The sequence below is a fragment of the Oryza glaberrima genome, chromosome 10, assembly GCF_000147395.1.
Source record: "Oryza glaberrima chromosome 10, OglaRS2, whole genome shotgun sequence".
Classification (NCBI taxonomy): domain Eukaryota; kingdom Viridiplantae; phylum Streptophyta; class Magnoliopsida; order Poales; family Poaceae; genus Oryza; species Oryza glaberrima.
This window is the reverse complement of record NC_068335.1, coordinates 4233260-4249212: the sequence shown is the minus strand read 5'-3', so window position 1 is coordinate 4249212 and position 15953 is coordinate 4233260. Positions and strand designations below refer to the sequence as shown.

Here is a 15953-nt window from a genome sequence, read left to right as displayed (position 1 = left end):
AGGCTGAGTTATCACTGACCACTCATCCATGACGAGAGGGGTCTACCTGTCACAAACGACTTTATCGAGCGTAGTAGTTTGCGCCATTGGCCATCATCAACGTTGACCATCGAACTCGACCCACCAATGGCGCAAACCTCAACTGTGGGGCGTAGCCCAGCGCATGGTCATCGAACTTGGCAAGGACAGCGAGCAAAGTCCTGCAGGACTCACTTTGGCCAACGGTGTTTCCTTTGCCTTGCCTACCATGGCTTTTACAGAGGATACGGTGTGATTAGAAGCTTAATTAATTAGGAAAACTAGAGACGTCGCTCATGCCCATTCCCAGGCAAACTTGCCAATATAATCTCCACGACCTGCATTCTTAGAGATGCGTGAGCCCCACTACCTCAGGAGTGGGAAGTTTATGACTGCATGTCATTGATCGATATCCTCCGAAGATCCAAAACATACCAGTCTTAACACGTCTCACTCATATGTTGATATGTACTACGGAGTATTATTTATTCGGAACTTTATTCTCGTGGCCACTCAGTCGATTATCAGATCAGGGTAATTGTGCAAAAAAACTAAATTAATTATCTCAATGATCTACATTAACAGCTAGATGGTCTCAAGCTAAATATAAAAAAAGAATACTGTAGGATTGGATCGATTAATATCGAGTTATATATTATGCTATGTAATCTCCACAGCACGAGACTTGATCCATATTTACCAAGTTGTTTGATTCTTCTGAAACTCATGTGATTGTGAAGTTTAAGTTCAATGAAGGAGTGCGGTGTTTGTGCAGATAAATAAATTCAACAACACCAAGACTAAGTTTTAACAACATATATAGAAACAATATATTTCGGTTTTAAGTACCCCATGGAAGAGTTGGGGCTAGCTAGTGCCAGATTGTTGATGCACTAGTTTAAATCCAGAGGCAGCAACACGAGTTAATTTCCATCCATCCATAGACGCATCACATAATCATCTATCTCTCCCTCAGGGCAACTAATTTCACAAGCACACGTTCTTCCATTTCCATTGACCATGCCTGGAGCAGCTACCACCGCCGTTGTTGGCAGCCGCCGTGGCACACAGCACGCGGAAGGCCCGGCCACTATCATCGCCATCGGCACTGCAAACCCAGCTAACATTGTGCCCCAGGATGAGTTTGCCGACTACTACTTCGGTCTAACCAAGAGCGAGCATCTTACCGAGCTTAAAGACAAGATTAAGAGGATATGTAAGCAGATTGATCAATCTACTTATTATCACTATTATTTAATTTTTATTCATTAACTCTAGTGAGAAACAATGCAAATTATGCAAGCCCTTACATTTCCAGTACTATCATGCAATGGTTTGTTCTAAACCACATATATATTTATTCTATCTCCAAAAGAAAGCTAGGCTGTATAGAGGTTCAATATTCCCCACTGTCTCAATCAGAAATGAAGAGCACTATGTCATATACTTCCTCCGTTTCATAATGTGAGACTTTCTAACATTGCCCATATTCATATAGATGTTAATTAATCTAGATATATATGTGTGTATAGATTCATTAACATCTATCTATCTATCTATCTATTATATACTAAAAGTCCATTAAACTTCCTAAAAACGCTCTCAAACCGCATGGCAATATCTAATCTTACCGTTGATTTTTACTTAAATTGGTGGTCCCAATATTTTAGACCATTAGATTAGATTTTTTATTAAAAATACTAATATTTTTCTCATTTATACATACACAGGATAAATATACCCGCACGTATGTACGATTAAAGAGAAACAAAGCTTACCTACAAATGTACGATTAAAAAGGCGTACTTATGGGAAAAAAAGATAAAGCAGGAAAAACATATGTACCTCTAACACATCAACGATCTTTAAAATAAGATTTTCTACAATTAATAAAATATATTGCTTTTAAAAATATCTATGATCTATAAAATAAGATTTTCTACCGTTAATAAAATATATTATTTTAAAAATTTACGTAAATATACATAGTTAAACTAGATCTATAATATAAATATAAAATGTCCAGTGAATGCTCTTTGAACATTGGGATTATTTTAAAATTATATATCCACATAGCACTATCTATTATTACCATTGATTTTCATCTAAATTGGTGGCTCTGGTATTTTAGACCATTACATCTATTAAAAAAAGTAATACATTTATCATGTATCCATATAAAAAAATTTATCCGCATGTACGTATGATTCAAGAAAACCAATAAAGCTTACCTACTCTTTGCATAGGAAGAAAAAAAAACATACGCGCGTACTTACTTAAGAAAACAATAGAGCAAAAAAAAATATAAGCACGTCTAATACCAGTGGGAAAAATCGACGGTCTTTAAAGTAGGATTTTCTACGAATAGTAAACTGTACAAATTTATGCAAATATACACAGTTGAACTAGATCTATAAATATAAATATAAATACAAACTATCCAATCAACTCTCTTTGCACATTACGCCTTTGAAATTATTTTAAAATTATATATCCACATAGCACTATATAATTTTACCGTCGATTTTCACTTAAATTGATCCTGATATTTTCGACCATTAGATTAGATCTATATTATTAAAGAAAAGTAATATTTTTTCCTCCTATATGCTTATACATGAGAAATATATCCGTATGCAAGTATGATTAGCTTACCTGCTGTTCACAATAAGAAAAAAAAACATATGCACGTACTTACTAAAACAACCATAAAGCCAAAATAAACGTACATACATCTAATATATACCGGTGGAAAAAAAATGACGGTTTTTGAAATTGGATTTTCTACAATTGATAAAATATACTAATTTACACATATAACCAAATATATGTTGTTAAACTAGATCTATAATATAAATACAAAATATCCAATCAGCACTCTTTAAACGTTCTATCTTTTAAATTATTTTAAAATTAGCTATCCAATTTACGATCATGTTGTATTTTTTAGTTAAATATAACAGATGATGTTAAATACGTCAAAACACATGAGACCGACATGTCATAATAATATTATGATAAGTATTTAAATAATTTCCATCATATTTTCGGGTGTTAAATATCACTCGACGAATATAAAACACTAATTTAAATGTACATATTAAAAAAACCAACAAAAAGAACACAAACTTTTTCACGTAGATCTGATTTGAAAGTGTTTTTTGGTTTTTTTTATAACTATTTGATAGTATTTGAGAAGTGAGCCAGACGTGAAAATATTATCAAAATATTTATGGCCAATGAACTTACCGTAACAGAGCCCCTTAATCCATCGTGAGATTTATGGCCATACATACATGTATTTTCTCTTTGGCAAATAGTTTTGACAAATAAACAATCACATAACATGTGCAATTAACTATTTATGATATATTTTCTTATAGTGGAGGAATTCCTCCGTGTCAGTTATTACACGAAACATGTCTAAAATGAAGTCAAATAATTTTTTAAAAATATCATCCACACAAACATTCATAAGAAAAATTCAAGCAACATTAAACAAGGTGCCCGCATATATTGAGGGTCCATTAAACTTCCTATAAACGCTATCAAGCCACCATGTGTCGCTCTAATAAATTAGATAAGTCTAAGAAATTTCGATAAAAAAAGGAAAATATACTACCATTAATTTTTATTAATTTTCAGTTAATACGGTGATCCATCATTTTACATTGTTAGATCTATGTATGTTAAAAGAAAATGTCAAGTACGTCCACAACTCTCCCTCCTTTGTTCACACGAACATAGGAGTATACGTCTCTCCACCCCTCTCTTCTTCCTTCTTTCTATTTATAGTAGCAAAATTATATATATAAAAACACAGTAACTAAATAAAGAGAATATCTTATAATATATTCGATTTTAATTTGAACTATATTTACCATATTTTGGCATGTACATATATAAAAATATCATTTGACATAAACTCCTTTATATCACAACTAAATAGTAATAAAATATTATAAAAATAACATATATCATGCTATTGTAAATGATCTACTATTATCTCTCCTGCTCACTTTCTTATCCATATTTTCTAGCCAGCAGCTCAGTACATAAACAATATAAAATGCTATATTAACTATCTATGATATACTAATAGTCCATTAAACTCCTTACAAACACTCTCAAACTGTCATATAGTGTTCTACAAACACTCCTAAGACATCATGTGGCGCTCAAATAAACTAGAATATCCTAGAAATTATGATAAAAAAATTAAAACTATTGATTTTCCTTTAAATAGGTGAACCCAATAATTGTAACTACTACATCTCACAGAAATAAATCCGGTACCCCCATCTCAACCCCTACCATATGTGTGCACGCATGCACGTACGTACCTACTCCTTCCACCATCCTACTCACCTCTAGGATCCAACTCTCATCTTCTATTTTCTAGCTAACACATAATTAATGTATAAAAAATAATAATAGCTAAATGATTATGACTTTCAAGTTACATGTACTTTTCTCAGTTTATTTGATTTGTTGTGTTATTTATAATTAAATACATAATTTGAGATCCATATTACCCATATTTACTATATAGAAGTTAGATAATGCGGCTGCTCTAACTACAAATATTTGAGCAAAATAGCAGTTTGAAAACAATCAACGAATTCAAATATGTGAGTCTAAAGTCCAAGTTCAATCACCACCAAGAAGCCTGGAACCATAATGCATACTTTGGGCCTGAATCTGAGGAAGGCGGAGCTACAATGAGGTGGAAACTGATGACAGCAGCAGCATCGACTTCCTCAAGTTCCTGGGCCAAATAACACGCTAGATAATTATGTGCAGGGCAAGGACTAAGAGGAGGGGCAGAGAGAGATGTTCCATGTCTTCGACAAGGACTAGAAAACAACTTCATCTTTGCCACCGAGCCTCGCCACGTCATGTCCAATGCATCAAGAAAGGCTCACTGATGAGAAGGTCGACAATGATCCGCGAGGCTCATGGTGACAGGCGGATCACTACAAGGAGTTTGTAATTAAATTCAGAAAAAAATAAAACAAGCAATTTGATTAAAACACATACAAAAATTATAAAATCATTGAAACTATAAAAAGAAACAAGATTCCATGTAGAATATAAAATATCAAGAGTCCATATAAAAGTATAAGTTATAAATATATGGAATTTGGAACAATAAAAGAAGTATTAAAAGAAGAGTCCAAATACAACACGATACATGATTAAGTACAATTTAAAATCCCTAAAGAAGACAATGTAGAATAAAACAATAATTTGATTTTAATACAAATTCTAGATAAGAATAAGTCAATCACTAAATTCAAAATACAATAAATATTTTATTAGAATTTTTCTATATTTATTGATTCAAATACATAACAAATTGCATATATATATATATATATATATATATATATGAAGCAATTAAAAAGAGGGCTAGCAGAATGGTAGAAAAATACAGTTATTACCAATAAAATTTTGTCGAGATGTCTTCATAATGAACACTCAATTAAAAATAGGAAATACCTTACTTTAATTTCAATTTGTTTTGTTAGAACTATTTCTGAAACAAACTAATACGCATGCCCGCGCATTCGCGCGGGCTATATTCCTACTTTATATAAATGTGGGCAATGCTAGAAAGTCTTACATTATGAAGCGGAGGGATTATTTTAGTTTTGTAATTATTTTGAACAAATACTTAAATGTCCAATCATATGTTTTATTGTTTTATCAAACCTTAGGGGGTGCTAAGTACTAACTGATAGAGATATACATGGTTCTTCCTTATTCACTGCAGGTCAGAAATCGGGCATAGAGAAGCGCTACAACCATCCTTATGAGGAGATCATCACTGCCCACCCAGAGATCATTGATAAACACATGCCCTCCCTTGAAGCTCGTGTAGACATCGTCGCTTCCGAGGTCCCGAAGCTTGCCGAGTCCGCCGCGCGGAAGGCCATTGCTGAGTGGGGCCGTCCAGCCACTGATATCACCCACCTCATCTTTAGCACCTACTCTGGCTGCTGCGCCCCTAGTGCTGACCTACAGCTAGCATCGCTCCTTGGCCTCCGCCCTACCGTCTCCCGCACAATCCTCAACCTCCATGGTTGCTCTGGTGGTGCTCGGGCACTCCAGCTTGCTAAGGAGCTCGTTGAGAACAATCGTGGCGCGCGCATCCTTGTAGCACTCTCCAAGCTGACCCTGATATGTTTCTCAGCCCCTGATGAAAGCAAAATTGTCGGGCATGGACTATTCGGGGATGGCGCTGGTGCAATCATCGTTGGCGCAGGCCCCTTGGCTGATGGCGAGCGCCCATTGTTCGAGATGGTCGCTGCCTCCCAGACCACGATACCAGGAACAGAGAACGCACTTGGCATGCAGGCCACTAGTAGCGGCATAGATTTCCACATCTCCATCCAGCTGCCGACGTTGATCAGGGATAACATCCAGCAGAGCTTGCTCCATTCATTCTGTTCGGTCGGAAACACAGATCCTAAATGGAACGACCTCTTCTGGGCGGTACACCCCGGTGGCCGCATGATCCTTGACAACATAGAGGGTGAGCTCCAACTACAGCCGTGGAAGCTTGCAGCAAGTCGTCAAGTTCTACGTGAGTACGGAAACATGAGTGGCGCGACGATTGCGTTTGTTCTTGATGAACTACGCCAGTGTCGGGAGAAGGAAAAACAAGAGCCAGAACAGCCTGAATGGGGAGTGATGCTGGCCTTTGGACCAGGGATCACTATTGAGACAATGATCCTGCGTAACCCATTGCCTCATGGTCTTATGGAAAATTAATTACCACTATCATGAAAAGAATGCAAAGGGAATCAACACGTGATGCACCTGTATTTCACTACGCTATGATAATTAATTAATGGATGACACTGATTGTTCACGCTTAAGTATTTCCAACTCTACTTGTTGCAAATATAACTTTTATTACTTCCATATGTCCTCTGGTTCTTTAGCTTTCTTGATTTGTAACAAAATTTGGAATACCCTTTTACCGTGTCATTTGTCAGTATAGTCGAATTATTACCTCTGTCAAGGCCCTGGTAATAAGATTATGTATTTTTTTTATTTCCAAAATCGCAAGAATACACTGATTTGGGGAAAATTTACACAAATATACCGTTGATGCTCTTTTGATGAGCGAGAGCGTGCGAGAGCGTTGCAGCCATGTCAATCTCACACTTCGGGAGAGAGAAACCGCGATCTCGCTAAATGGCGGCGTGAAGGTTGTTGAAATTATAAGCACATAATAATTTAATTTATTCCATAAATAAATCATGATATTGCAGATGTAAACTAGCATGAACGCATCATAAGATCTATAACATGAACAGATCAAATATGCGCAAAATATTAAACACGTACCGAGATTGCGGAAAAACCTGTTGCTCGGCAGGAATTACTCGCGGTTGCGGGCGCCGACGAAGGCGCGCAGCACGCGAGCGGAGAGGAAGACGAGCCGTCGCGGACGAACAGGGAGCAGTCGCGCAAAACGCTTTCCAAAATCCTTATTGCCGCCTTCTCCCGGTGCAAGACGTCGAAGGCAGAGGTTCCGGAGACCTGCTCTCCCGATTACCGGTGCACGCCGGCGAGCGCGATGGAGTAGTCTACGAGCGACGGCGCAGCACAGAGTAGGAGGCAAACCCTAGATTGGTTTCGCGTATGTTGCGTGAAGGCGCCGGCTCGGTTTATATAGAGATAGGTCGCTTGATCAGGGCGTCCGCACGATCTCCACTCCGCTAACCGAACTGGATAAGTCGCGCGTAACTTATCCGGACTCCATGAACAAAACTAACAAAACAAATCCGAATTTCCCGCAGCAAAACAAGACTGCAAAGGAGGCTGCTTCTACGCAAGGGTGAGGAACTAATTTTTCGGGCCATTCGACGCGTAGTACATCGTGCACGCGCGCCGCCTGTACAGCCCGACGAGGCGAGGCGAGCGAGTGCATGTGTTCCCCCTCTTCTCTCCATCACACATGCTTCAAGTGGCTAGGAGGGCATCCTCTCTTTTAAGGAGGTCCCTCTCTCCTACAATAAGTAAGGTGGTACTAAACTCTCCATGCATACCATCCCATGAGGTAGGCTTTTGTGATTTTCCAAAGAATTAATCTTCGAGTGGGCTAAGGCTCATCTATTAATTTCAACAAAGGTGATAGCGCTATATCGCTAATCCTTTAAGTGCGCCCAGGACTGTAACTGTCTCACGCTCCAAACAAGAGCTACTCGGTCTCGCACCCTTAATACGCGAGACCACCGGCCAAAACACACAACCCAGCATCGAGGTGGTGGACCCCGTGAAGGAATTGGCCTCGCGCGGCTATCCGCGAGAGCGCCTCTCTGACGCGCGTCGGGGCCCACCTTTGGTCTCGCACTTCCCCACCATGAGACCGAGTGCGATTTCACATTCTCCCAGCTCGAGACTGAAATGTTAATTGCAAGTTGATTATATTTCGTGTGAAGACCGTGGAGTACGTATATATATTTTCTTTCATGATTTTTAGTAGTTATGTGTTAGTAATTTAATTAGTGAGACTAGTCTTATCCACATTAACTGCGATTGATAAAATTATTACTTAATGAATTATAGTTAAATTAATATTATGGAGTACTTATTATATTATTATGTTGTTAATCGCAATAACATATCGCGGCAAATAAACTTTTAGTGTAATTCTCATGGAGTCTGATGAGGACACAACTAGCTTGGATATAACCAAAACTACCTTATATATTAATCAACCAAAGGTGCATATGTTCTACATTAGATTTACTTGTTATATATTTGAACAAACGTTGCTACACAAAGAGTTTTGTGTGTTTTCGTTTGCAGAGGTACTTGCTTGGGGGAAGAAAAAAAAAACCGAGCGTAACGAATGCATGGATGATTAAAGAAATTGATTGGAGACCAAACCAAGACCTTCTCCAAGTCTATTTCCATCTCACCACGTTACTTTTGGTCCATAGAAGACAAGAGATAAAGTTCTATACGTTTTGGATTCGGATTCGGGCCTCCTGACAAGATCAACTTAAAATGGACCTAGCCGCTGATCTAAATGGAATTTCGGGGCCTATGAGTACTTGTTGGAAGTCTTATGGAGTCTACTTTAAGATGGTTTTGGTCCCACATCAAAATTCCTACCGAGCTGCCGGGAATCTGCAAAACAAGCCACATATCTCATCCAGTCTGAATCCGATTTGTGTTTTGGCCTTGATAGTGTCGTGGGCTTAGCCCAAGGGGGTGTGAGCACTAGGGCAACCCTAGGACGTCCTTAATCATACTTAATCAGTAGCCGTCATCGCTTAGAGGCGGGTTTTGCTTAGATTAATTTGTTAAGAACAGTTTCGCCACTAGATCAGTTTGTAGAACCCCAAATTCGAGTGGTTAATCATTCATATGCAATTGTGTTGCAATCTATCTTATTCTTGCTTGTGTTCTTCGATTCGCACATAGGGATTAGCCTTCTCGGCCAGGTCAACCGGGTTTTGGCACGGTTGATAACCAGAGGAGACGTGGTGCTGCAATTGCGGGGCTCAGTAGCGTGTTCGTTCAGAAGCCGGAACGAGTTGTGTCGTGACTCCGCCCAGATCGATTGTTTATCAATACCTATCGGAAGATCGGGAGCTAACATCCCTCATCAGTTGGTATGAGAGCGCGGTTGCCCGTTAGGTAATTTATCTTCCCATAACCAGAAAATTGCCACACAAAAAAATATTCTTTACCTAGACAATGTGACCCGTTGCATTGTTCTATTAGATTTTCCTTTGTTGAATTCTAGATTGCATTGTCGTGTCGAGTGCTGGTTTAGTTTTAGATTTAATTTTAAGTTTTGAGTATTGCATCTGTTCATCACTTAGGCCTAGGGTTCATCACTCAAGTTGGTATGAGTTGTACGTCAGTTTTAGGTCCAGTTTTTCATCTCGACGATTGTTGCCGGTATCTTGAAAAATTGAATCCTCTCGTCGTCGGGTAAAAAAAGGTAATGATAATGGTGCTACAACTACTCAAGGTATGTATATTTATGATGTGCCAACTATGTCCACTACTTATGCTACATTAGAGCAACCCATAGTGGAAACAATTGCTGAAATACCTTTATCACAAAATAATTTGCTTGATGTTTCTTGTGATAAAGAAGAGTTGTGCGATGCTCCACTTATATCCATGCCACAACTAGTGAATGGACATGTTAGTTCTATAGTAGAGCCACCATGTGTTGAGTTTAAACATGTTATTAACATTGCTAGCAAGAATGAAGAGGTTAAATTATTATCTTCTTTAAATACATAGGGTTATATTCTATTTGATGATGTTTGTCCTCTCAACTGTTTAGAGAAGAAATTATTTGCTAGATTTGAATTGCCATGCCCTTCTGATGTGAGTTTTCATATTATTGGCAATTATGATAGTAAAGGAGAATATAATGTGCATCGAGTATATATTTGTTCGAAGTTCACTATACCTCCTTTTCATGATGAAATGTATTGTCTAGAGGACCGTCTGCGTATAAGTAATTCTCTATCTAGTTCCTCTAGTTGTTTAAATGAGTTACATGTTAGTTTGCAAGAAGGGGAGTGTTGTGGTTTTTCGACTACAAAGATTTTAGGATCCATCCATATGGCCACAAGAAATGTTCCTCACCGGATGTTGTGATAGATAAAGATAAGTTCAAAATGCTCCATGACAAGGTGAAACTGAGGACGGTTTCCAATCAAGAAGAGGAGGATGATGAGGACACAACTAGCTCGGATATAACCAAGACTACCTTATGTACTAATCAACCAAAGATGCATATGTTCTACATAATATTTACTTGTTATATATTTGAACAAACGTTACTACACAATGAGTTTTGTGTGTTTTCGTTTACAGTGGTACTTGCTTGGGTGAAGGAAAAGAGACCGAGCGTAACGAATGGATGGATGATTAAAGAAGTTGATTGAGGACCAAACCAAGACCTTCTGCAAGTCTACTTCCATATCACCACGTCACTTTTGGTCTATAAAAGACAAGAGATAAAGTTCTACACGTTTTGGATTCGGATTCGGGCCTCCTGACAGCATCAACTTAAAACGGGCCTAGCCGCTGATCTAGAAGATATTTTGGGGCCTATGAGTACTTGTTGGAAAACTTATGGAGTCTACTTTCATATGGTTTTGGTCCCACGCCAAAATTCCTACCGAGCTATCGGGAATCTGCAAAACAAGCCACGTATCTCATTCAGTCCGAATCTGATTTGTGCTTTGGGCCTTGTAATTGTGTCGTCCTCTTAGCCCAAGGGGGTGTGTTAACAACCAAATTTGGTAATTCAAGTATCGGAGATGAAGATAAAACCGAAGCGAAATCCAAGATAGAGATCGTTCCGGAAGCAGAGCAAGAATCGGCTAAAGTCCGAATCGGCTACGGTTAGGATCGCTAGAGTTCGAGTCAGACAAGGTTAGCCGATTGAGCCGATTCCGACAATATGACTCGATACATGACATCAGGTTGGGTTATGGTGCTTCATATGGATTGCCATGCATGGATTGAGTCCTAGAAAGGCAATTGTATATATTAATTAGGATATTCTATGTAATTTCCTTAGAGATAAGTTTGGGCAAAAGTCTGCCGCAAAGACTTATGGTATCTTAGAGTTTGTTAGAGACAATAGTCGTGTCCGATATGGACATATTTTGTAATCTTGGGTATAAATAGACTCCGAACCCCATGTAATCAATCTAACACACGTTCAAATACAATGTCGGCGCATCGCCACACTTTCACTTTCGTTTTGTTTTGACGAGTTCTTGCTTTCGGGTTGAGCTGCATCTGTTTCGATCTTCAACTAGAGGTAAAACTTGTTTTGGCGGCTTGTGTTCTCGGGATTAGTGCTTCCATCTTTATGATACTCTAATCTTGTTTATGTAATTCGTCGAGTTATCATATATCTTATATAATCTCTGGCAATATTTTGGTATTTAACCCTCAATCCGCTAACATCTATCGCTAGAAGGCGGCCCATCAGGTTAAATACCAATGTTGACTTAGATTATATAGGGTATCCACCACTCTATGGAACACTCAACGGCTTGATTGTCTAGACATTGTCCTTCTTTTCATACTTAATGCTGCATCAGTTAAGTTTAATCTATTAAGTCGTGCTTAGAATCTCAATCTCTAGCCTGCTTTTTGGTTGCCGATTAGGGTAGTATCGGGGTTTCAGCCGATCTTACCTGATTTAGCTTTATGTTTCATGTGCTTAATTGATATGCTTGATCTGCCCTTTATGTTAAGATCTTATTACAACAAAGTATATTAGGCTTCTGTTTGGTATATTTTACTTGCTTTAATATCTTAATATAGAGTGGTATCGGAGTATTAGCCGATACATGCTAGATCTATCTGATTGGCTATGCTATTAGCGTCTATAATCTCATTGTTAATATATATTTCGATCTAAGTGATTTATACTGTCTCGGCATGGCGACCGATCTATCTCAATCACTTGATTTGAGTATATATCTACATAAAGATTACATACTGCTAATATCTACAGCCGATCGAATAGATTTAGTGCTTTCTTAATTATTAATGATTGCCAATCGATTCAAATATGACATCAGCTCAGAGATAAATGATATGTCATCGGCGATTAGCCGATCAGCTATCATTTATGGATTTAACCGCTATTTTCCTATCTTTGTTTCTTGTTGATTGCAGGATCAAATCAACTAGCATGCTCACGAACCTAAAGGCAAGATTTTCAGACCTACACTGGAGTTAAGCAGATCTCCCAGGCCTCGTGTTTTTCGCATCAACAGGGTGTGTGTCCTAGGGCAACCCTAGGATGTCCCTAATCATACTTAATCAGTAGCCATCATCGTTTAGAGGCGGGTTTTGCTTAGATTAATCTGTTTTTTTACCGGATGCATAGATTAATCTGTTAAGAATAGTTTCGCCGCTACAATTTGAGTGCTTAATCATTCAAATGCAATTGTGTTGCAACCTATCTTGTTCTTTCTTGTGTTCTTCGATTCGCATGCAGGGATTAGCCTTCTCGGCCAGGTCAACCGAGTTTCAGCACGGTTGATAACTAGAGGAGATGTGGTGTTGCGATTGCGGGGCTCAGTAGCATGTCCGTTCAGAAGCCGGATCAAGTTGTGTCGCAACTCCATGAAATCGACTGTTTATCAATGCCTATCGGAAGATCGGGACCTAACATCCCTCATCAGAGTCCCAATGGTGTGCTGCACAGAAAATTAACGTCGCGTGTAGTGCAATAATGATAAGTTACAATATTTATATATTCATGGAGTCGCATTAGTTGGTACAACAATTTGGTAAATACTACCATTTTTATGTTCTAGCAAATAGGAAAATATCTTACTTATTGTTTTTTGATAAAACAATGGTCTCATTTAGTCATGAACAATAACTTCGTGCACTTGTTTTTTAAGGTCTATTAGGAGTACAATATTTTGCACTATGTATTGTGAGGTTTTGGAGTGATGTTTTATTTTTTTCGGAGTTCCTTTAACATTCCATATTAAATAGGACATCAATGCAAGAAATATTCCTCAAATATGAAACATCATGCACAACATATAGAATATTGTACAAAGACATCATGTTCAGAGCTACTCATTGTTGTGGTCAGTCGGAGTCCTAAAACTACCAGCTTGCATTTTCTTTGTCTGTTTCCTTGCACCTGCGGCATGTCGGGAGCTAAGAGAGAAACACGGTTGGGCTCACGGCGCTCAGGGTTAATTCTATGCTGGTTGTTGTCGTTCCCTTCTAAACCACCAACTTCATCAGTCTGCAATGCCGAAACTCATTAGATACCGAGGACGACCCTCCACTGTCACACCCTAAAAATTTCAAATATATAAATTGTTGTTTAATTGGAATTATTAGAATTGATTTTAAAAGCCTAGAAGAGAAGATCTAATTTTAAATAATAAATTCCAATATAAAATGGGGCTAGATAAAATTTTATTAAATACTTTGCTTAATTCTAAAATTTCTAGATTTTTCTGGGATTTATTTGAGCTAAGGAAGTATTTTTAATAAATGGAATTGCATTTCATGAATAATTTAAATGGAAAAAGGTTTTTAAAAGTCTCTTTTGGCTTTGGGCCGAAAGTCGGCCCAAAACCTTCTCTCTCTCCTCCTCGGCCCAAGTCGGCCCAGTCCGCAGCCGCCGTTCGCGCGCGTCCGCCCGCTGACAGGTGGGGCCCGCCTGTCAGGGTCGTCGTCTTCCTCGTGCCGCCGCCGCCCGAAACCCTAGCGCCGCGCCGCCGCCGTCTCTTTCCAAATCCGGCCGATCCTTTCCGTTTCCGGTGAAATCAATAGAGGGGAAATGATCTTCTCGATCTCCTCTACCTTTTCCCTTTTGGAACTTCGGCTAAAATCGTTTGGAAAGCGGAGGATTCGATCTCGAATCGGATCGGTCTCTCTCCTCCGAACCCTAGACTTTCCTTCTCGTCGCCGGCCGCCGTGGGCCTTCGCCGCCGTGTTCTTGCCCCTATAAAAGGATCCCCGGTGTCTCCGCTACCCGTCGCCACCCTCGCCTTCGCCTCTCGTCGTCCGTAGAGCCCTAGCGCCGTGAGTCCTCGCGCCGCCGTCGTCGCCGCCGCTCCAGCCGTGCGCCGCCGTCGCTCCAGTCGTCGCCGTCGCTCGGGAAGGCCGCCGTCGTGGTCGCCGTCGCGTCGCCGTCCTCGTCCGCCCCTTCGTCGTCGCTGTCGACCGCCGGAACTCCGTCGCCGTCGTCAAGCCGAAGGTTTCCGCCGCTTCTTCCTCGTCGCCGACGTCGTCCGGTCATCGTCCGCCGTCGCTTTGGTCGTCGGTGAGTTCGCCGTGCCGTCCGCTACCCGTAGGTGCTCTCCGTTCGCGCCGCCACGCCGTCGTTCGCCGGCGAGCTCGCGCGGTTCGGTCGCCGCCGGAGATGACGTCATCGCCGACGTCATCGGTGCCGTCCGCCGTGGTCCGGCCGTGGACCGGTCGATCTCGGCCGTTCGTTTTGGATGGATCGATCTCGGCCGTCCGTTCCCGTGAACCGTCGCTGTGCACCCGGTCCACCGCTAACCCTAGCCGCTGACGCAATAAATCCTCTTTTCCTTTTCAAAAATAATTCATTATTGCGTCATAATTCAATTAAAATCCATATAAGTGTTTTAATCCGATTTAATCTTTAAAAATTCATAACTAATTCATCTTAGCTCGGATTTAGTTGGTTCAAGTCTCTAAATTTTTCTAAAATTGAGATCTACATGTTAAAAATATCTACATGTACTGTTCATGCTTGTTTATGTGCTGTTTTGGTGTTTTGCTCTTTTCTGTTTAGATTCCGACGTTTCCGGAGAGTCCGTTTTCGCAGGAGAAGAATTTGAAGAGTTCCAAGGCCAGCAAGGCAAGTCACACAGATCCCAAACAACCCCTTTGAGCATGTTGATCCCGTTTAAAGCTATTGTTTCTATTCAACTATTGCATTTATTTTCGAATGTCATTGGGTGGAATTAACCTATTGTTTGTTATAGCCCTTTTGTTCTTGATTACTTTATTCCTTGATACCTTGGGTTCTTATAAATTGACTAGTTGAGCTTTATATTGGTTCAGCTAGATATTAGATGTGATTGCTTAGCCATGCTTAGAAACATTAGCACACTATTGGGATAACTTATGACTCCCTGTTATTCAATGATGGCTGAATGATAACTCATGATGGTTAATCATGATTGGTTAATTAATTAATTTGCCTACTAAAACCTGTTAATGGTGGGTTGTGAGCACATGGTTTTGATGGACGTGCTCATGACAATTAAGGACCGGTTCACGAGTTTCGGTTGTGAAACATTAACCGTGCCAACCACAAGCCAGCGTGGGCAACGGCTTTACCTTTTGTATAGCATGGTTCATTGCGGGGCACCAGACTGAGAAGTGGCGGAGATAAGCCCACGGGGGTC

At 39.8% G+C, this 15953-nt stretch overlaps 1 protein-coding gene across 1 annotated transcript; it reads left to right on the top strand.

Annotated features, from left to right (window-relative positions):
* The first annotated feature begins 1038 nt into the window (after nucleotides 1-1038).
* LOC127753378 (bisdemethoxycurcumin synthase-like) lies at nucleotides 1039-6795 on the top strand. Its single transcript, XM_052278855.1, has 2 exons — nucleotides 1039-1234; nucleotides 5795-6795. Exons 1-2 carry the CDS (start codon nucleotides 1039-1041, stop codon nucleotides 6793-6795), a joined length of 1197 nt encoding a protein of 398 aa, XP_052134815.1.
* Nucleotides 6796-15953: the final 9158 nt, after the last annotated feature.